At 51.1% G+C, this 22,179-nt stretch overlaps 1 protein-coding gene across 6 annotated transcripts in view; it reads right to left on the bottom strand.

The window, feature by feature from the left end:
- Positions 1-2,405: 2,405 nt before the first annotated feature.
- The window catches only part of Dtx2 (deltex E3 ubiquitin ligase 2), a 37,048-nt gene continuing 17,274 nt past the window's right edge, over positions 2,406-22,179 (bottom strand). For 5 of the 6 annotated variants that reach the window (XM_027416197.2, XM_027416196.2, XM_027416200.2 and 2 more), the window contains 8 exons: positions 21,370-22,006; positions 15,011-15,114; positions 9,134-9,271; positions 7,125-7,198; positions 6,417-6,575; positions 4,743-4,904; positions 4,027-4,116; positions 2,406-2,991 (listed from right to left, as the gene is read on the bottom strand). In XM_027416197.2, the coding sequence (XP_027271998.1) occupies positions 2,764-2,991; positions 4,027-4,116; positions 4,743-4,904; positions 6,417-6,575; positions 7,125-7,198; positions 9,134-9,271; positions 15,011-15,114; positions 21,370-22,006 (1,592 nt within the window). In that variant the 3' untranslated portion in view covers positions 2,406-2,763. The remainder of the gene's footprint in view (positions 2,992-4,026; positions 4,117-4,742; positions 4,905-6,416; positions 6,576-7,124; positions 7,199-9,133; positions 9,272-15,010; positions 15,115-21,369; positions 22,007-22,179) is intronic. The other variant, XM_027416202.2, reaches the window with a different exon arrangement.

Raw genomic sequence — 22,179 nt, 5'->3', positions numbered from 1 at the left:
TGCCTGGGTTTTTTATCTGGCATCTTTGCAGGGCTCACACACTTGACCCCTTTTTAGGATGAATATCCTAAAACGGACTTGTTTTTTACCGACAGCTGGCGTGTTTTTACTTTTTGCTTATTAGGAACACTGCTACACATATTTGTCTACAACTTTTTTTGTGTGTGGGCACGTTCCAGTAAAATAACTCTCTGTAGATCCCTGGGAATGAAACTCACCAGTCATGTGGCAATCTTGTTTTTGAGGAACTGTTGCCCAAAGTGGCAATATTTTAGATGCCCAGCAGCAACGGGTAAGTGGCCAATGTCCCCACCCAGAATTTTAGCAGTTACTTTTGATGGATTGGATTTTTTGTTTGTTTTGTTTTGTTTTTGAAAACATACTATATCCTTGTGTTGGTAGAGACTCCCCTGCCTTGTCCTTTGGAGGGTTGATGACAGCTTGCCCCAGTGCCCGGCATGCAACTGTTGGTTTTGAGTTGCACAATCAATCAATCAATCAATCAATCAATCAATCAATCAATCAATCACACAGCACTGTTTCAGGTACGTGACAGTCACTTAAGAACAGACGTGTTCTTAAGGCGGTTGATTTTTGGATGGAGAAAAAAGCCTGATGCAAATTAGCTGAGTGCTTTACCACTGAGCCATGCCTCCAGTCCCTGTGACCATGTGGTTATGTGCCCTTGGATGTCAGAGGCATCAGATGCCCTGAAGCTGGAGTTACAGGTGGTTGTGAGTCATCAAATGTGAGTGCTGGAAGTGCACTCGGGTTTTCTGCAATAACAGCATGCACACTTAACTGCTGAGCCATGTTTCTAGACCCCATCCTTTTCTGTTTTGTTTTTTGAGACAGGGTTTCTCTGTGTTGCTTTGGAGCCTATCCTGGAACTCGCTCTGTAGACCAGGGTGGCCTTGAACTCAGAGATCCACCTGTCTCTGCCTCCTGAGTGCTGGGACCAAAGGCGTGCGCCACCAACGCCCAGCAATTTTTTTTTTTTTTAAATTTATGTGGGTGTATGTATGTGCAGGTATAAAAGAGGGCATGGGCTCTCCTGGGGCTGGAGTCATAGGCGGTTGTGAGTGGCCTGACACCAGTGCTGGAAATCAAAGCTGGGTCCTCTCAAGGGCAGTACATGCTCTTCACTGATGAGCTCTCTCTCTAGCACCACCCACCCTCGTCCATTTTTGGTTTTTGCTGTTGCATTCTAATTCTCTACTCTGGATATCCTTCCTCATCAGGTGATCTGTGGCATCTTCTCCCTGAACCTTGCTGTCCTTCAGGGGCAAAGCTCTAAGACTCCATTAAGGGCCCAGGGGTGACACAATTTGGGGATTGCATCCCAACTGCTGTCATGAGGTGGCGGAAGGACTGGAGTGAGTCACAAATGTAGTCTGGAATGCAGCCAGCTTAGGGGCTCTGCCAAGGAAATCAATGACCTTTCCCCAGGGCTAACTTACGTGAGTCTTGGGCCCACAGCATTTTCAGAGCCAAATATAAATGTTCTTTTAAAATCCAATGAGGAAGAGGGGAAGGAAGAGTGTCAGAGCCAGAGGCTGGGGGAGCACTGTGAAAAGCTGTCCTCTGGACATGACACAGCCACAGCACTGGTGAAGCCACAGCAGCCTAGCGACAGTCCATCACGGACAGGGAAGGGTGTGTAAGCTCTGCCCCTACCTGAGGAGCCACAGGCAGTGACTGCTAGGGGAGAGGGAGGCATTCTTCCCAGTGGCACAGCCAGTGCTAAGTAGCCCGAGTTCATGTAAATAATCCCCACAGCAAAAAAGAAAATGCAACAGTGAGAAGTGCAATGAGAGGAAGTGAAAATGACCAAAATAAGGGAAAAAGAACCTGTCATTACAGGTGGTGTACACCTGTAATCCCAGCACCAAGGAGGCTGAGGCAGGGGATCACATCGTTTAAATAGTGAGATGCACTCTCAATAACCTGGGCCTTAGAGGGTGGCCTCTGAAGGCCCCTGCGCAGTCACTAGACCTCTGAGCACCCTCATCACTGGGAAACAGGGAATCAGCACTCTCTCTGGGTGAAGACCCTTTGTAAAGGAAGCTGTAGAATAAGGGATGGCTGCTGTGACAGGACGGCAGTGCTGAGACCACACAGCAGGGAGAGGGAGAGGGAGAAGGAGAGGGAGAGGGAGAGGGAGAGGGAGAGGGAGAGGAGAGGGAGAGAGGGAGAGGGAGAGAGAGAGAGAGAGAGAGAGAGAGAGAGAGAGAGAGAGAGAGAGAGAGAGAGAGAGTCTCACTGCTAAGCTCAGCAATTTTTGTTCTCACTTCGTAGATGGGGCTTGAATGAGCATCAAGGAAGATAGCTTCCTATTCCACATAGCAATCTAAGTGTGACACACACACACACACACACACACACACACACACACACTGCTCCGGTTACATGTTGGCTATAGGGTCTTTATTGCAAATAAAATCTGAGGTATGAGAAGCTGACCAGAAGCTGGGAGGAGTAGCCCCTGCTCACCCCTTGCTGAGCCACCAGCCCACCTGAGGCTGGAAGGGCCCTTCCCACCTGTGCACTGAGGTAGCTCCAGCTTAAGCCTCCACGAGTACAATACCGAGGGTGCCCATTTTCCAGGCAAACCCCAGTCCAGACAGGAGGGTGGCAGGAGAGGCAGGGAGAAGCCCCAGCTTCAGGAGGGTTGCACCCTGCACCCCAACAAACATTCTTGCCTCTCAAAGGCACACCCACCCAGGGGCTGTCAGGGTGGTCGACAGAGACAGGCCTGAAGGGTCACTGCGGCTCCAGGCAGTCCTCAGTGACTCCCTGGGCAGCCAGCTCTGCTAACACGTTCTGCAGGTAGTTGGGGTCTGGGTAGCCATGGCCCGTCAGGTTCCGGTCCATCTCGGTCTTGTGGTGGATCTCATTCCACACGACCGTGTCTGTCTCACCCGTGGTGTTGGATGTTCCCACTGTAAAGATGAGTCGTCTCTTCCAGGCCACCTTCAGGAGCTCCAGAACCTGCAGAGGAGAGGGGAGGAGGCCCTTTGACAGCCACTCAGGCTCTGCTCTGCCACACAACCCTTGGCCCATGAGGTGTCCCATGCAATCCCAGACCCTGAACCCCATCCATGTACAGGGTTCCTGGAGCACTTCACACCAGCCTTGACCCAGCCCAACTAGCTCCATCTTGGTACTGCCCTGCCTGAGTTGGCCTTCCCTCCAAATCTGACTGGACTAGCTACCTCCTGTGCTCATCATGGCCTCCACATATAGCTTGGGGCAAGGAGTGGAAGTCAGTAGTAGAGGGCTTGCCTGACAACTCCAGCTCAGCGGGGACAGAGATGATGATAGCCAGCAAGATGGCAGAAGGTCACACAAACTTGACGACCCGAGATGGATGCTCAGGGCCCAGGCAATGGAGAGGGAAAGAAGGGACCCCAGAACCATCTTCCAATTCCCGCATGAAAGCCATGGCACGGCCCTCACAGCCCTCCACCCCCACATAAAAGAAAAACAACAAACAGGGTCCAGCCCATCGCCCAGGAGCCAGATGAGCTTTGGCATTTATTTTTGGAGGAAGGGTTGGGGCCTCACTATGTAACTGAGGATGGCTCTGAACTCTTGCTTCTGCTTCCACTCACTAAGGGTTGACACTGTAGAAATGCGCCATTGTGCTCGGTTTATGGGGAGCTGGGGACGCTAGGCAAGCCACACCCCAGCAGCCAGGAGCACTCCACATGGTATGGCTTCAGAGCGCCTGACCTGTGGAAGCCTGGAGCTTCCTCATCCTCAGGCTTTGGGTGCCGCCCTTCCCCAGCCCCATCTCTGAGCCCCCAAATCAGTTTTTCTGTGGACCTGGAAGCTTCTTCCTAGCCTCCATGTCCTTGCTGAGGTCCCAGGCTGGCGGGTGTTCCCAGTCTCTCGGGTGGCATTTCATTGTCCTGACCCAGAATGAACCCCAGCTCTCCTCTGAAGCTGCTGTAAGGTCATGTCTCCCCAACACAAGGTGGGTTCCTGATGAGGGGAAGCAGAGGGTGGGGGTGGGGGGTTTACCTTTCGGCCTTGAGGGTTATCTGGCAGGTAGCACTGCCGGGGAAAACCCCGGGCTGTGAACGGTTTCCCAGGGCTGGGGTGCTCCGGTCCCTGTGAGAGGAATGCAGACAACTTGATGGCAGAACTGGGGCCAGCTGCAGCTCACAGGCTATGGAACCCTCATCCACAGCCTAGCTGTGGTCCCCTCTTGTGCCAACACTCAAAGTCAGTGTGGTCGCCCAGCCATGGTTGCCTGTCTATAACCTGCACTCCTGGCCTGGCAGCCTCCTCTTTCATAAGGACACTGTGAACTCTGCCAGGGGCAAGGATGCACGCTCCTGCTTCTCTTGCCTTTCTTCATGAACCCTGAGTGGGCGGGCTTCTGCCATGGAGGAGCCTCAGTACTGGGTCCCTTAGTAGTAAGGGTCCTGGCCGGCATTTCAGCCTTCCCGCCCTGTACCCTACCACCTGACGCACACTCATGAGGCCCCAGCAGTGTTCTTCATCCTCTTCTGCCCACACCACACCAGCTCAGACATTCCCTCCTGTGAAGAGCCTCCCTCACTCAGAAGGGTCAAAAGATACTTCTCTTTCTTCCATTACACAACCCCAGCACCCCTCCAGGCAGGGCCGTCCTGCTCCCTATATGGTGTAGATGCTGAGAGTGCAGTGGGCACGAAGAAGAGCGCTCAGGAATGGTGGCCTGGCCAGGTCCCTGGTGGGGAGCTGGCCCTCACCTGGATGCCGTGAGGGATGTTGTAAACAATGAGTATAGTCCCGCAGTCTTCGTGGCCTGGGAGAGACACGTGGACCCTGAGCACCTCCATCTTTCCCCATGGCTGTGTTCCTGTCTTCTCCCCATAGATGGTTTTGCAAGACGGACACTGCAGACTCCCATCCTAGAGAGGGCAGAGCAGACAGCCTGAGCTAGCAGCAACCAGCACAATTTAGAGCCACGTCCAGATAGCAAAGGGGGTCAGCATGTTTTACTCTGGCCCCCACACAGCCCCCTCACAGAAACTGGACCTCAATAGTGTACCGTTGTGCACCCCAAACCCGGTTCTCATTCAACTGACAAGATACCAGGAGACTGGCACATGGTAGGAAAATGAGAGTTAAGTCTCCACTTAGTCACCTTCACAGACCTCCCTGACATGGCTCTCGGGAAGTGTACAAGGAGCACCAGGCCTCGAAAACTGTGTGACTTGCCTCCCCTTCCCGCCTACACACCTCTGACTAAACTCCTCCACAAGACAGCTGGGCCAGCTGCTGGGGCCTGAGAAGGACCCTCCCTGTGAGAAGTGGCATGGAACCTGCAGTCAGGAGTAGGATAGGACTCTAGCCAGAGTCCTAAGTTTTTGTTTTGTTTCCCTGTATGGACATGCATCTGAAGGCAGAGGACAACTTAACGGAGTCGGTTTTCTCCTTCCACTTTTACATGGACTCAGGGTTAGACTTGTACAAAAAGCTCCTCTATCTGCTGACTATTTTACTTGCCGTTTGTTTGAGGAAGATCTTAAGCAGCACAGGCTGCCCTTGCACTCCTGAGCCTTTGGCATCACCTCCCAAGTGCTGGGAAAGCAGGTGTCCATGCACAGTGCCCTAAGGGTGATGGCTGACTACTCAGGACTGTCAGAGGAAGATATTAAATGCATGGAAGTGGTAGTATGTAGGAGACACAGCCCTAATGCCCAGAGGAGCGAGCCCAGGACCCCTTCCTGAGGTAAGCTGGAGGGGGTCATGTACTCAGCCCTGTTGGCCATAATCCTACAGCTTGGGGTGGGCCTCAGGGACCCAGACATACATTCAAAAACATCTCTAAACCTTTGGCCCATTTATTTATTTATTTATTTATTTATTTATTTATTTATTTATTATGTGTGTATCATCTGCTTCCATGTATATCTGCACACCAGAAGAGGGCACCAGATCTCATAATGGATGGTTATATCCCATGTGGTTGCTGGGAATTGATCTCAGGACCTCTGGAAGAGCAGCTAGTGCTCTTAACCTCTGAGCCATCTCTCCAGCCCCCAACCTTTGGCTTTTTCTGGTGCTGGGAACCTAGGGCAAGTGCTCTACCACTATGCCACACCCCAGCCACATGGGATTCTAGGCAGGTGCCCTACCACTGTGCTATACTCCTGGCCCAGGCCATTACTGGTCTAATCAGGAGTGAGCCCAGTCTTTCAACCCACAGCCCAACATCTGCCCTTCAGCCTGCTACTGTACTAGCATATCTTGGGCTTCTTCCTTGTTTGGTTTTCTTGAGACAGGGTCTCTCTGTAGAGCTCAGGTTGGGCTAGAACTTATGCTTCTACTGCCTCAGCTTCCCAAGTACTGAGATTACAGGTATGTAACACCACAACGTGAGGACAGGTCACCACAGCCCCACCTAGACCTATGGGTACCTTGTTCCCATTGCAGTACATGGCCAGCAGGCACAGCAGGTGGAAAGTATGGCTGCACTTGGTGAGGCGTCCCACAGCCATGGGCCCAAGGGTGCTGCCGTCAGTCACATCGGTGTACCCAGAGGCCACAGACAGTTTCTCCATACAGATGATGCAGTCCTGCAGGGAAAGCACACAGCACACACTTGCTAGGACATCCGCCATAGCATTCACACACCAATACCAAGCACAGTGAGCCAGTGCAGGGGTGAGGGAGGAAGAGTCCTGGCTTTGTCAAAAGGAGGGAATGCCAAGCCATCAAAGTCAACCCAGAAACAGTTCCTTAACATAGGACCACAGCGCCATCTCTCACCTATGTCCTTGAAGGGCTGACCAAAAAACACAGGCCACAAGGCAAAAAGAACCCAATGGTCTCTCTAGACACAGAAGCCAGAGAAGAAAGGGTGTCCCTTGGGCAAGGCCACCTTGTTCCCTCACAAAGATGGCCTGGCAGAGCCAGTCAGTCATGCCTACGTACCCCATGGGCCAGAGGGGAAAGCACACTGCTCAGGACTTAAGCTTGGCCATGCGGTGAGAATGAGCTCAGGCTACCTCATGTTGGTAATGTCTATCCAACCATGAAAGGGTGGAACCAACACCAGGTTCTGGAGCATAGTGTCAGCCTCCTCCAGGCCCTGAGGGATGGGGCCCTTCTCTCAGCACACATACCTCATCGGGGGCCACTCTCAGCTCCTCCGTGTACTTTCTGATCACATGCTCCGGCTCGGGCTTCGGCGGCCCATCTGGAAGAGAGCAAGATGTCAGCGATGTCCCAGGCATGTGAGGTGGGGTGAGCAAGGCTGAGGAGGGAGCAGGCAGGCAGGCAGGCAGGCAGAAGTCCCAGCTGCAAGGAGCAAACGTTAGCAGGGCTGAGACAAGAAAGTTAGCTTGAAAGACAGGGCAGCCTCCAGTGAAGGCACAGGATAGGTGACACCCCACCTAGGCCACCTGCTTTCCGAGGAGACACAGAATTCACAACAGAACAGCACATCCCCCAAGAACCACCCCAGATGTGTCAAAGGGCAACTTTGAGAACAAAGCACCCCAGCAGATCCTGGTGGTGCCTCCTGCCCAACTATCAGCACTTTTCCATGGAAATTTCAGAGAGGGGTAGTTTAGAGTCTAGTGGGTATGGAGTGGGGACAATGTGAGCATCTGTATGCACTGAAAATGTTGTCACAACACATTACCCCACACACACCTTGGGACTGGAGGATCTTGGTCACAGGCCCACTGGGCTCTGAAGCTGAGTGATCCTGGAAGCGGCTGGCTGTGCATGAGTGTGTGAGGCTCAGCTGAGGGGAGCCCTGAACCAGGGACTAAAAGTCTCCAAGTAGCAGAAGAGTAGGACAGAAGGGGCAGCAAAGTCTCAGAATCTTAGCTAAGCCAGTGAGGGGGCAGAAAAGGGGCCAGGGAGAACGGTGCAGCCCTGAAGCAGCCACCCAACCAGGGGCCCACTGTCTAGCCTGAGGACCACAGGACCACTCCAGACCAGAGAAGCAGGTCACAGCCACATGGAGAGGGGCTTAGTGTAGAAGCTAGAATCAGAGGACATGGGGTTTGATTCTACTTCATGTACTGTGACCAAATCCTACTACCTCAGAGATCCAGGAAGTTGTCATTGGTTAAAAAAGTATCAGCTGTTAGCTCCTGGACAAGGTAGAAACCAGCAAAGGGTACCACATACATCCCACATATGCCCTAACTCACCAAACACAAAGACACAGACACCCACACACACATGCACACAACTCACAATACCTGCAAAGCACTCACACTCTGGTCATTGGCAAGAAAACCAAACAAAAGGACCACATAGGTAGGACTTCCTTTAGATCAGGGGGCCTTTTAGAAAAGCCCAGTCAGCCAGGCATGGCAGTCCATGCCTTGAGAGGCAGGACTAAAATTCCAAGCCAGCCTTGAGTGTACAGCAATAACTTGTCTCAAAAACAGAAGACAGGGAAGCTCTATGCTACACAGACCAGTCTCCAGGTAACCTCAGGACCTCCCTCTGGCTCAGAACCAGCTAGGCATCCTGCTGCCCACTTGTCCACACAGCCTTCTATGGCTGAAAGGAGCTTCAGTTACTGGCATTTCTCAAAGCACTCAGGCCAGCCACGTCAATCCCGTAAGAGTCACCTACCTATCCCCCAGAGCGCCAGAGGGACTGCCGGCCAAATGTCAGTGTTCTTTACAAACAAACTGGGTGTGCTGAGAAGCTGCCAGCCTGCCCTGTCCACAAATCTGTCTCTACAGAAGCACAATACAAGTTTGTGCAGAGGGCTGGGACTTTTAGCTTAGTTGGTAGACTGCTTGCCCAGCATGCATAAAGCCTTCCCTGGGTTCCAAACCCAATGCTACATGAACTGGGAGTGGTGGTGCATGCCTGCAACACCAAAGCTTAGGAGGTGGCAGCAGGAAGACCAAGGTTCAAAAGTCAGTGAGGCTTCCTGAAGAGACAGCAGCATCATGATCAGCAACCAGGTCAACACTGAAGTTACATGTCCTCAGCAACAAGCCCTTCACCCAACAATACTGAGCCACTTCTGCTGGCAGACAAGGGCAGGAGAAGAGGTGCAGAAGTAGAGAAGGGCCATGGAAGGCAGAGAAGAGTCCAGCAGCAGGATTTAGAGGAAGCTGAGCAGAGCTACAGTGTGTGTGAGCCGGGCAGGAACTACCTTTCACGGACATTTTCCTCAGCCTCTTAACTGAGCTGTGACCTTTAGAGGCCGGACGGGAGGCAGGAGGGCCGGTGGGCCGGGGTGCGCGGCTAAGACACACAGGGAGTCCAATGGCTGACAGCACACTCGTCATGCCTGCACGGGTGCGAGATCAGACATGCAGGGGGACAAACGTTAGAAGGAGGCATTCCACACTTGGTGTTCATGACCCTGCTGGGAGTGAAGTGGTGACATCATGAATGGCCATCAGACTGGGAATCACTTCAGGAGAGGGGATCTGTCACTGGAAGGGTGCCAGTGCCTCCCCAGGCCAGCAAAGTGGTACTACAGGCCAGACACCAGAGAATCTGAACCCAAAGGTCCCTGAAGTCTATACAAGCCACTGCTGAGCCTGTGCCCACAGCATGCAGGGAAGGGGAAGGAAGACAAAGTGGTTTTAGGAGAGCAGAGGCAGAACGGCCCAGGGGCCTCCTGCATGGCATCTCCCCATAACAGGTGCAGGGAAGAAAGAGACAGGGATGTGGTAGGGTGCAGCCAAGCTGTGGCAACAGGGGCAGTCCCAGGAGGGCAGGCTTCAAGGACTTGGGGGTTTTCCCTTGACTCTGTGCTAAAGTCACTTGGCTTGTGATCATCTCGCCTCCATCGAGATGCCGTCCACCAGCTGTCCACAGCCTGTCTGGACTGTGTGGGTAATGATGGTCATGGCAGTCTCCACCAGGAGACAGCCGCTGAGCACATCTGAGAGTGTCTCCAGATGAACTGGGTTAACTGAGGTGAAGAACACTCCCCTGTGGGCAACACTGTCCCCAAGGAAAAGGAAAAGGAGGAAGCCAAACACTCATCTCTCTGGCTTCCTAATGGGGAATGCTTCCCCACCATGTCCTCAAACTTGGAGACAAAGAAACCCAGTTTTTCCTTCCTCTCTCCCTCACTAGTTCTTTTTGTTTAAACTTGGAGACAAAGAAACCCGGTTCTTCCTTCCTCTCTCCCTCACTAGTTCTTTTTGTTTGGTTTGTCACAGCAAGGAGAAAGGTAACTAATACATAGCTTCAGCGACACTGCTGAGGTGGAGCAGTGGTCCACGGGACTACTCCCACACTGAAGCCACTTCCTCTACAGGGGCAGAGTCCCCAACAGGCACTGGTGTTGACACTGGACAGGTTGCCATCTCCAAACCACAGACTGCCCCATTCCTGGGGCCCACTTTTCCTAGATGGACACTCTTCTGATGCTGTCCCTCCTCCACACTCCCTGGTAACCTGATACTTCCTGGGACAGAATGTTCTCTTGCTGGAGGCCCTCATCTCTGTTGCACTGTCAACCCACACAGAAACACAAGTCCTCTGGGATCTTAGTCTAGCTCCAAAGCACCTCCTTCTAGAAATGGATGCTCGGGCTTCTTAGCCACCTTGACAGCCGCTTTCCTGCTCCTCTGCCCAGCCCTCCCAGACACCATTCCTTTCTAGGACAGGGAGAGCTAGAAAGCACCGCCTGTATCAGAGTTGTTGCAGAAGGGCTGAGGGACAGCCAGGGCAGAGGCAGGCTGGAGATCATGTGGTGGCCTCTCAGTAGGAGGCACCAAGGCATATACAGGAGAAGCTTACTGGGTGGAGCCAACAGCATGCATTGCCCCAAGTGTAACCTCATTCCAAGGATATTCTGGGCTCAAATGTAGTTCCCCACAGGAAATGGGGACTGCGTGACGAAAGAACAAGGAGGTGCAAGTGGCAGAAAGATGACAGGGAGGAGGATGGATAGCTTTCCTTCAGAGAACCCCAATACTTTGCAATAACCCACTGACTAGAATGTGGGCTCCCGCCAGCATCCGTCTCAGGTGTCAAGTTGACAGGTGGGCTTGTGATGGTTAATACTGTCAACCTGACAGGACCTAAAATCACTGAGACATACATCACAGATGGGAATGTCTGAGGGAGCTTTTAGATTAGGTGACTAAGGTGGGAAGACCCACTCTGACCATGGCCAGCAGCATTTCACGGCTGCAGTTCTGGAGAGAGCCAGCTGAGCACCACCGCTCACCATCTCCATCTCCGCTGCAGGGCTGCACAGCATGTGACCAGCTGCCTCCCACTCTAGCTGCCAGACTTCCCCTCAAGATGGACTGCATCCCCTGGAACCATAAAGCAAAATAAACACCCTCCACACTTAAGTCACCTGTCAGGTATGTACCATGATGACAGGGAAAGTAATGTGATGCTTCCCTCACTCCCAGGCACTGAGGGTGACAGCCATGCACGTCATCACCACCTCAGCTTCCTTACTGTGCTCCACTTCCCTTCTTTGCAGCTAGCCACCGGAAAGCCTGCAGGCTTGCTTTAGCTGGTATCATTCCCCCACAGGGAAAGGGTGCTACTGGCCCACTACTGTCTGCCTTGCATCCCGTGCAACACACTTATGTTGGAGGTGCGGTGTGTGTCTGCAGAGCAGCAGAGACTTCACCTGGAACACACTATCAGCCTCCAGAAACCAAGTCTCAATATTCCTTCCCTGTCCAACACAGTGCTCAATCCTACAACTCCAATCCACACACACACACACATACACAAACACACACACACACAAACCAAAAACCTAAATCAGAATGAAGACACTTAGAAAGGAAGGGACCTCTGGGCTGAGGATGTGGCTCAGCCAGCAGGGTGCTTGCCTAGCATGTGTGACATCCTGAGTTCCAACCTCAATGCTCCATAAGGTGGGCATGGTGCAGCCCTCTAATTCCAGCACTTGGGAGATGGAGGCAGGGAGATCAGGAATTCCTGGTCATTCTCAGCTGCACAGTGAGTTTGAGGCTAGTAGCTTGGACTACACAAGACTTTCAAAAAACAAGTCCCCACTTCAAAGTTCCATAATGATGAAACATAAACACCCTGCATGTCTCTCTAGGTGACAGCGGTATCTAAACAGCCAGGCCTTGCAGGGTGACCCTTTGCCATCTCACATGAACTCTCCAGACACCAAGTTGAAAGATTCTTCCTTCCAAATGGTTGAAACCAAACCTCCTCCTGCACGGCGTAGAGATGGACTTTACCTAGTGTGAGCCAGGCTGCACACGACTTCCCTACCCTCAAGCTGACACTGCCTAACACCTAGTGCAGCCACAGGGACTCCCTACAAACACAAACTCAGCTGCTCAATTCCCCTGGGCCAGCTGTAAATGACCAAGAGTCACTGCACTCTTCTGTCTTCCTTTAAATGTTTTTTTCCAAGCATGGTGGTGAACGCCCTTAAGGGGAGCATTCAGGAGGCAGAAGCAGGCAGACCTCTGTGAGTTCAAGGCCCACCAGGGCTACACAGTGAGACTCTGCCTCAAAAATAAAAAATGTTTAAAAAAGGTTTACTGTGAATTATGGGTCTATTTGTGTCTATGTTTGCTGTGTGTGTGCATGAGTGGCACTGCCTGTAGAGGCCAGAAGTGGGTGCTGGATGAACTGCTTGGTGGGTCTGCTCAGGACCCAAACATGTGCTTTAAAAAAGCATTTTTGTAGCCGGGCAGTGGTGGCGCACGCCTTTAATCCCAGCACTCAGGAGGCAGAGGCAGGCGGATCTCTGTGAGTTTGAGACCAGCCTGGTCTACAAGAGCTAGTTCCAGGACAGCCTCCAAAGCCACAGAGAAACCCTGTCTCAAAAAACCAAAAAAAAAAAAAAAAAAAAAAGCATTTTCATTTATGTGTATGAGTGTTTTGCCTGAATGCATGTACATGCAACATGTGTGTGCGCCTGGTGCCTACAGAGGTCAGAAGAGGGCACTGGGTCCCTGGATCTGCAGTTACAGTCACCCGGGCGCATAGGAACCATGCCCAGGTCCTCTATCAAGAGTATCAAATGCTCTTAACTGCTGAGTCACCTCTCCAGCCTGCCTTCATATCTATCACACACAAGTGGCAAATGACTTCGGTGGGTTCCAAAGTGTTACAAAGCACCAGCACACATGGCTACAGAGACCTCCCTGGATTCCAAAGACACCTTTTCATATCCCATGCACACACCTTTCCTCTGAGCACCGCTCTCCTGAAATGGAGAGACCCACACCTAGTACCTCTGGACTCTCACCTGTCTATGCCACAGCCATCACCCCTGTCCAGTGTTCTTGCCAAACTCAGAAACTCAGGACACCAATGCATCACAAAGTAGCCAAGGGTGCACTGTGTCCTAGTAAAGGTGGGTATTAAAAAAGAAAAAGACAGCACGCCTTTAATCCCAGCACTCAGGAGGCAAAGGCAGGCGGATCTCTGTGAGTTTGAGGCCAGCCTGGTCTCCAGAGCGAGTGCCAGGATAGGCTCCAAAGCTACACAGAGAAACCCTGTCTCGAAAAACAAAACAAAACAAAAAGACTTCAAACCAGACAGAATTCATAGGCTGAGGCGAGAAGATCAATATTGAGATCCTATCTCAAAACAAAAACTGTAATCCCAACTGCCAAGAGGCTGAGGCATCAGGCTCATGCAATCCCTGTCTCAAACAAAACAAGAACTAATCAGGGCTAGGGATGTAGCTCAGTTGGTACAGTGTTTGCCTAACATGCACAAAGCTCTGAGTTCCACCCCCAGCACCTCAAAAAGCAGGCACAGTGGCACATGTCTGTAATTCTGTCACTTGAGGAGTGCAGACAGGAGGATCTGTCTAAGGTCATCTGACACCAGCCTGGGCTACATGAATTTTGTTTAAGAAAAAAAAAGATAGGATATGGGATGCAGCCAGGTGGGAGGCTGGTGAGATGGCTCAGTAGGAAAAGGTAGTTCCAGTAAAGCCTAATAACTTGAGTTTGATTCCTGGGACTCACATGATAGAAGGGGAGAACTGACTCCTACAATCTGTTCTCTGACCTCCATGCATGCTCCCCATGGCAGCATGCCCTCCGCCACTCCTCCTACACACAAATAAATGTTCATTTAAAAAGGTTCTAAGAGCTAGGAAGACAGTACAGTTGGTTAAAAAAAAAAATATCATGTGCCAACTATGAGAAACTAAATGCACAGTGGTGTGCTGTAATCCTGGGGCTGGGGAGGCAGGGACAGTCAGATCCCTGGAGCTGGCTGGCAGTCAGCCAGCCTAGCACAACCCAAGAGTCCCAGGCCAATGAGAGATTGACTTGATCTTAAAAATCAAGGTGAGCCAGTGTTGATGGTGCACGCCTTTAATCCCAGCACTCAGGAGGTAGAAGCAGGTGGATCTCTGTGAGTTTAAGGCCAGCCTGGTCTACAGAGCGAGTTCCAGGACAGCCTCCAAAACTACACAGAGAAACCCTGTCTGGGGTGGGATTGGGGGGAATCAAGGAGGAACCCAGCTGAAGAACATCACCTGAAAAATCCTCTGGATCCCCCACATGCACACTCAAAACAAATCGAAAGACAAAATGCCAACACCTAGGGGCTGGAGAGATAGCTCAGCTGTTAAAAACACTCGCTGTTCTCAATGGTCTCAGGGTTGGTTCCCAGCATGCACAAAGCAGCTCATAACTGCCTGTCTTGTTCCAGGGAATCCGATGCCCTCTTCTGTCCTTTTGAGGGCCCTGCATTCATGTGGTAAACATACATACATCCAGGCACATACATACACATAATAGTCATAAAAACACTCACAAGACCCAATAAGGCCAAAAGGTCTCATGAGTTCCTTAAGGGCCCTGTAAGGAAATGCTCTAACTATAGCTCAAGTGGCTGCAAATACTAGGAAAGTATCCGCCAGGCCTAACATCCCCCCTGGGATGGAGAGGCTCCTAGACAATCACCCCAAGGAGGCACTGATCCCTAAGGAGTCCTTCTAAATTTCCCTGAGGCCCCAGATGATCCCAGGGCCTTCACCCCATCAGTCTCTCCCCATTAAGCCCCATAAGACACAGTCTGCTGGGACACTTACCTGCAAGCGCCTGCTGGACCCTGCTGGGCTTTGGCATCTGCACGGGTACAGTGGTAGGGGCACTCCCTGGGCTGCTGGAGGAAGGCCCGCTGGGGAAGGAGGCACTTGGGGAGAAAAGAGAGCAAACTCAGTGATGTTGTGTTGAGGAACAAATCTGCAAGCCCGGAGGTTCTTTGGCTGCACTTTCTAGGCAGCCTATGGGTGGAGGCCTGTGTGCTATTTCCACAGGCAGTTCAGAAACTCTGAAGACAAGGCGTTCAACCAGTCTTCTAGTAGACTTTAAAAGAGACATTCTGTCACTTACATATGATTATTCTAGTTAAAAACTGAATCATACATACATACATACATACATACATACATGTATATACATAGGTAGAGCATTGAAGATAATGAGATGGCTCAACACTGTATGAGCTTTTTATCACTGAGCCTGGCTGCTCTGAGTTCACTGCCCATAACCCACAAGGTAGAAGCAGAGAATCAATCCCTGCAAACTATCCTCTGACCTGCATGTAAGTTGTGTGAGGCACATGCTTATACATACACACTAAATAAATATATGCAAAAATTTTAAGGAAGGCTCTCAGTTGGGCATCGTGGCACTCACTTGTAATCCTAGCACTCAAGAGGCAGAGGCAGGATATCTGACAGGAATTTAAGGCCAGCCTGGTCTGAGTTCAGAGGCAGCCAGGAGCCAGCTAAGGCTACATGGGCAGAACACCACAGAACAAAAACAAATCAGGAGAGCTCTGAGGGCACCTGAACTGGCAGACCACTTTAGCAAGCAATAGAACCCAACACTGCCAACAATGGGAAAATCAGTATCACACACCATGCAACCAGTTAGATCCAACACTATTTCTGTGGAATTCCTATCAAAATGAATCCTCAAAATAAAGCTTATGGATTTGGTATTTTTAGTAAGTGAGGGCACTGGGGTAAAGCGCTCCTCAGCATTGCAACATGAAAACAAAGTGATTAATTTTAAAAGGTGGCATATGAAAATACCAAGTGTTGACCTTTGGCTTCAACATACATATACACATGTATGCATGTACAAGCACATGCATACACCACAAATGTGGGCTGAGGTGACCACAGTGACTATGACCAAAGTTACTCATTTGGTTCTCATTCCTCATGTTCAAATGGCAACAGGCAGGCCTGATGGTACAGGCCTGTCAACCCAGTTATTCTGGAGACTGAGGCGGGGGTCACCAAAGTCAAGACCAGCCTGAACAACATACTGAGACCTTGTTTAAGTAAAAAGAGGACTTGGGAAGCTGGTAAGATGGCTCAGATGGCACTTGCTGACAGGTCTAATGACCTGAGATCAAGCCCCTGGAACAGACATGGTAGAAGGAGAACTCACTCCTGAACATTATCCTCTGACCTCCATGTGTACATGAATAAGCAGATACAAGTAAGTGCTTGCGTGCGTGCATGCATATTCAATTCAATCCCTAATACATTAAAAAAAAAAAATGGAGCTGGACTGAGGAAAGGCTTGCTACAGGGTCTAAAACAGAGCAGTTCTCCAGGGCTGGCCTGAGCCATCAAATGTTTTATTTGCCAGGTGGTGGGGTTGCACGCCTTTAAACCCAGTACTTGAGAGGCAGAGGCAGGCGGATCTCTGTGAGTTCGAGACCAGCCTGGTCTACAGAGTGAGTTCCAAGATAGCCAGGGCTACAAAGAAAAACCTTCTCGAAAGTTTTACTTGAATGTCTTGAATGCTTGGTGTGGTGGGGCTTCACAGAAACAAGGCTGGGGTGGAGGCTGGAGAGATGGTCCCATAGATCACATGGTAACACCACATGCAAGGCATTCTGGTTTGGGGCAGAGCTCTTCAAGAACAGTTGGTCAAAGGCCTGGGTTCCTGCCAGCTCCTCCTCCTTCCCACTCCTGGGACCCTCCTGAACCCTTCCATGCAGGCCTGCCCATTCTGATAATAAAATGTGAAGGTTACAAAACCTTCCCATGTGGTCCCTCTCACACACTGGGGCTCCTCAGGGCCCAGCCCCGAACTTGGAAGGCACTCAGGCACAGAGGACAGGCACTAGCCGGCTCTTGTAGAGCCATGGGCATGGTAGTCACTACCTCCAGGGTCTGCCCCACAGACAGCCACAGGCAGCTGGTGACCTCATCCAGCTGGGAAGCCACACACCCAACTGGAACTGGACTGAGAGAAGGAGGCCTCCCACAGGGTTTAAACCAGAGCAGTGCTCCCTGGCTGGCCTGAGTGATGAAAGAAGTTTTATTTGCCTGGCAGTAGTGGCACATGCCTTTAATGCTAGCACTCAGCAGGTAGAAGCCGGAGGATCTCTGAGTTCAAGGCCAGCCTGGTCTACAGAGTAAGTTCCAAAATAGCCAGGGCTAGAGAGAGAAACCCTGTTTACTAAAGAGAAAACAGAGGAGGAGTAGATTGGGGGTGAGAACAAAGGAGGGGCTGGACGGGGAGGAAGGTGGGAAAACTACTTCTGGGAGTAAAATAAACACACTTAAACAAATATCAGAAAAATCAAAGTTTGGATCTACAACTTCCTACCATGAGAAAGTGGTCTATAAAGGAGAAAGCCATGGTTCCTGAGATGTGGTCCCTGCCTACTGCGCCATTTCCACGTCTTCCCACCAGAAAGACACAAATGGTGAGAGAAAGCTGTACTCCATATCAAATGAAGCTGAGAATATGAGTCAAGGACTTTGAGTTTGTGTGTGAGAGAGAGAGGTGGGGTGTGGGTACATGGTACATGTGTGCACCCATGCTTTTGTATGCATGTGGCAGCATGTGGACATCACGGTGTCAGGCATCACCCTCAACTGTTCTACCTTATTCATTAAGGAAGAGTCTCTCAAGCAAACCCAGAATTCACCAATAGAGCTTGCCAGTCACCTTGCTCTGGGGATCTTATCTCCCCCTTTGAGGATGGAATTCCAGGAGGACCACCATGCCCACCAGGCATTTCTGTGATTTTTCTGAACTCCCATCTTCACACTTAATCAACCATTGAGCCACCTCCCCATCCTGACTTTCAGTCTTCTATTTAACAGAACTTGACCCAAGGAGATGGAAGCAGAAGGAATTCCAGTTGCCCCATTGTCCACCTGGGACTTGGACTACATTCAGCACAGATTTGGACACACTAATGACAGTGCCTAAGGCTCAGCACACCGTGACAACATGGACACGCCAAGTCTCACTCCTGAATGTCCAGGAGCAGAAGACAGACAAAGCAGATTCCCAGGGCCTTCACTGAATCGAAAGCTCCATAGCAGCACTGGAGCAGAAGGAAAATCCAGGGGCCAAAGAAGGCTGAGCAGGATAAAGAGCCTCACCACCAAGCCTGATGACCAGAGGGTGATGCTGGGGTCCATGTGGGGGGAAGAGAGAACTGATTTCCACAACCCGTCCTCTCTGACCTCCATGCTTGTCATGGCCCATGTATGTCTATGCATGTGCATCACACACACACACACACACACACACACACACACACACACACACCTTACCTAAGTTTACAATCATGTGTGAGGCCACATTCATTGCTATCCTCAGTTAGATGAAGCCTGTTGGGTGCAGGCTGGACACACCTAGCTAATGTTTCAAAGCTGGCAGCCTCATCCCACCACTCATCTAAAGGCTAGGCAAGCTGTCCTGCCCTGCATTAGAGATGGCTGTGAGCATGACACATTCTGGAGTTTTCCAGAACTCTCATAAGAGCATGTTTGCCGCTTACAGGGATAAAACTTCAGCTACAAGGAAATATGGTCATACCCAGAAGCTCAGTTACAAATGACATGGCTTTGTCTGAAGTGCAAGTTCCCAGGGGGCACAGGCAGTCTCACCTAGACTGAGCAAAAAGGGACAGGAAACCACACGTGTTTTAAAAACAAAAAACAAAAACAGGGTATGAGTTTGCACAAAAGCCTGGGACATCACTTGCTCAAAGTCAGGGTGCTGCAAACTCTCACCCATTGCTGTTGCCCCTCCCTTGGCTTTGAGGCCTGTTACCACAGCCCCTGGGGAGAAAAAGGAGCCAAATGTTTGCACTTCCCCAGTGCCAGCTGGGGAAGAGACCAGAGGTTAGTTAAGCCCCATGGCTCTACAATCCGCCGGAGCAGAGTGCCTGAGGAAGGCCACAGAATAAACCAGATACGGACGGCTGAAGATATGCCACCAAGCCTGGGGATCTGAGCACAATTCCCAGGATCTATTTGGTGGAGGGGAACTGACTCCAACAGGTTGTTCTCTGACCTCCACATGCACACACCAACCCTCCCACATATACAAAATATATACATGTAATTTTTTTAATTTAAAAAGATATGAGTAAACACTTGCTTGTTCAGACTGGATAAGCTCCTGAAAAGCCTGAGGAGACATGGATGCACAGTGACTTATGCTGTGGCAGCCAGCTTGCTCTGAGGCTGCCCAACCAACACAGCAGGCTGGCCCAGTTCCTCCTGGCTCCTGCCACCCGGCAAGTAGCAACAGGCAGGGCTTGTCCAGTGGCAACAAGCTGGCCCAGTGACCTCCTAGCCTGCCAGAGTCCTAGCAGTGTCTGTAGGCCTGCAAATGGGGAGAAGAGACCCCAACCAACAGGAGCTCCATGCCAGGAGAAACGGGCCAAGAGTTACTAAGTCTGACTCATTCCAAGTCCCCAGTTACAGTTCTGCAGAGTTTGCTTCAGCAGGGCTTGGAGGCTCACGCCTATAATGTGAGCTGAAGGAGTCAGAATCTGAGGACAGCCTGGGCTACACAGTAAATTCTAGGCCAGGCTAGGCTAAAGAGTGAGATACTACTTAGGAGGAGTGAAGGAGTGGGGAGGGTCAGGAAGAAATAGCGGAAGGAGGAAGAGTAAGCGGAGAAGGAAGACAGGAAAGAGGATGATTTCTCTCAAAATAACTTGTAACAATGCCACCAAGCGGAAACTCTGCTTCAGTGTTCTAGGCTGGTCCCGGAATCCTATTCCCTCAAAGACCAAGCCCACACACTAAGGGTGAATGACATGTGAGGGGACTCTTCCTGGAGCCCTGCAGGCTCATGTCCATATAGGAGCCTGCCCAGGCCTCAGTGATACCTGTCTGGACTCCCAATCCCCAGAGATACACTTACCCAACTAACTCTAAAGAGATATGCTCGGGAAGCCGCTGATCCAGGCCCTCTACTCTCCTTGGTCTACCCCTGCCTCCCTGACTTCCTCCTCCCTGCACACTCAGGCCAGCTTCAATGTCTATGTGCACCACACCTGGCAGGCACCCAGGCACCATGGTGGGTGCTATACTATTGAGCCACACCCCCATGCTCCCACTGGGGGATTCTAGCCAGTTGCTCTACCTCTCTGATCCTTGCTCCAAGCATGGAGAATTCTAGTGAGCGTTCTAGCACTAAGCAATACCTGCAGGTCTGCAGACTCTAGGCAAACATGCCTGATGTCTACCCTTGCCATGTCACAACCATGAAGAATAAAGCTTCGGGCAGCCCATATTTATTTAAGTGGTTTTAGAGGACACTACTAGCTTTCGGAAGATACCTGGATGTACCAGGCACTTCCCTCCCTTAGGTGGAGATTCTGGGGATTTGTCAGTGATTGCCTAACACACAGGAGGAGGAAAGAGACTTTCTAAAAACAAAATAGAAGAAAGAAAAACATAAAACATCAGAACCAGTGAGATGGTTCTGTAAGTAAAGGAGATGACCACCGAGCCTGATGCCCTGAGTTCAATCCCAGACCAACGTGGCAGGAGAGAACCAACTGAGTTTTCCTGACTCCGAACATGCACTGTGGCACCTGTAGTCACCCACCCAAAGAAAAGGTAATAATACAATTTCTTAAAAATACTACCTGGCTTGGGGGCTGGAGAAATTGCTCAGCAGTTAAAAGCACTGACTACTCTTCCACAAGACCCAGGTTCAATTCCAAGCACCCACATAGTAGTTCACAACTATCTGTTACTCCAGTTCTAAGGAATCTGACATCATCTCCCAGCACCAGGTACGCATATGCACAGACATACATACAGGCTAAACACCAACACACATGAAAATAAACCACCAAACCAAACAACAAAATTCCACCAGGCTTCACATCAGGGGCGGAACCTATAACCCCAACATCTGGAAGACTGAATTCCAGCACCACAGACAGATGGAACTAAAAACACCGTCTGGTTTGGTCGGACCTCTGATGTCATCATCTTTCTCAGGAGCTATATCCCACACCCTCAACCTTTCCACTCCCCTGGGCTCCTCTGTACCTAAGTGTGGGCTCAGAGTTACATGTGCTATTCCCGCCACCATATCTGCACTGCCTGGAACCTGTCAGAAGTCAGTCAGTACTCATTTATTCAAAGGGTACCTGGCTCCACTGGAGGTGGACGGTCCTGAGGGCAGGAGCTGTGGCCCCAGGTGCGAGAGGCTGGAGTGGAACAAGGACTGGCTGCCTGGAACGGGAGGTGTTGTGCCCCAGGGGTTGGTGGTGTTCAGCCTGGGTGCAGACCTGGCCCCAGACAGTGAAGGCTTATTGTATGGGGCAAAAGCCTGGTGGGCCCCAAAGACAGTAGCGGTCCGGTGGGGTGCTTGGGGGGCAGGATATGCAGGCAGGTTGGTCATGGAGTGACGATAGCGACCTGACACAGGGCCAGTTCCGCTACCGTGGAGGCACTGTTGGCAAGAACAGACGAGTCCCATGTGGCCTGGGGGAGCGATGACTGAAGTCACTGGGTAAACGGGCCCCACTTGGCGTCGCACATTCCGGCAGAAGCTGGAAGTCTTGTTGGTTTGTGTTAAGGTGGCATAGTTGACAGTGTAGTTGTAGCCCAGTGGGGCCAAGTCCACGACCTGGATGCCCCGGGCTACTTGCTGTTCCAGATAGTCACAGACGCTAGCTTCATAGGGTATCCAGGATCCATCATCACCTAGCCACTCCCAGACGATGCCCTGGCCTGGGGCAGAATTCTGTGAGAACAGGTGCCTGCGCACAGACCTCATGGTGCCTGTGGAAAAGCATCAGGACTCATAAATGAAAACCCTCCTACTACTCCACACACTGAGTGTGCACTACCACACCCACCTTTCTGTGGGCATATGTGTGCATACGTCTGTGCATGTATGTGTGTGCATCTGTCTGTGGTATGTTCAAGGTGTCAATATATGTCTGTGTGCTTCC

This window comes from Cricetulus griseus, chromosome 4, assembly GCF_003668045.3.
Source record: "Cricetulus griseus strain 17A/GY chromosome 4, alternate assembly CriGri-PICRH-1.0, whole genome shotgun sequence".
NCBI lineage: Eukaryota > Metazoa > Chordata > Mammalia > Rodentia > Cricetidae > Cricetulus > Cricetulus griseus.
Note: the sequence above shows the minus strand (reverse complement) of the source record. Positions and strands in the feature narration are given on the sequence as shown.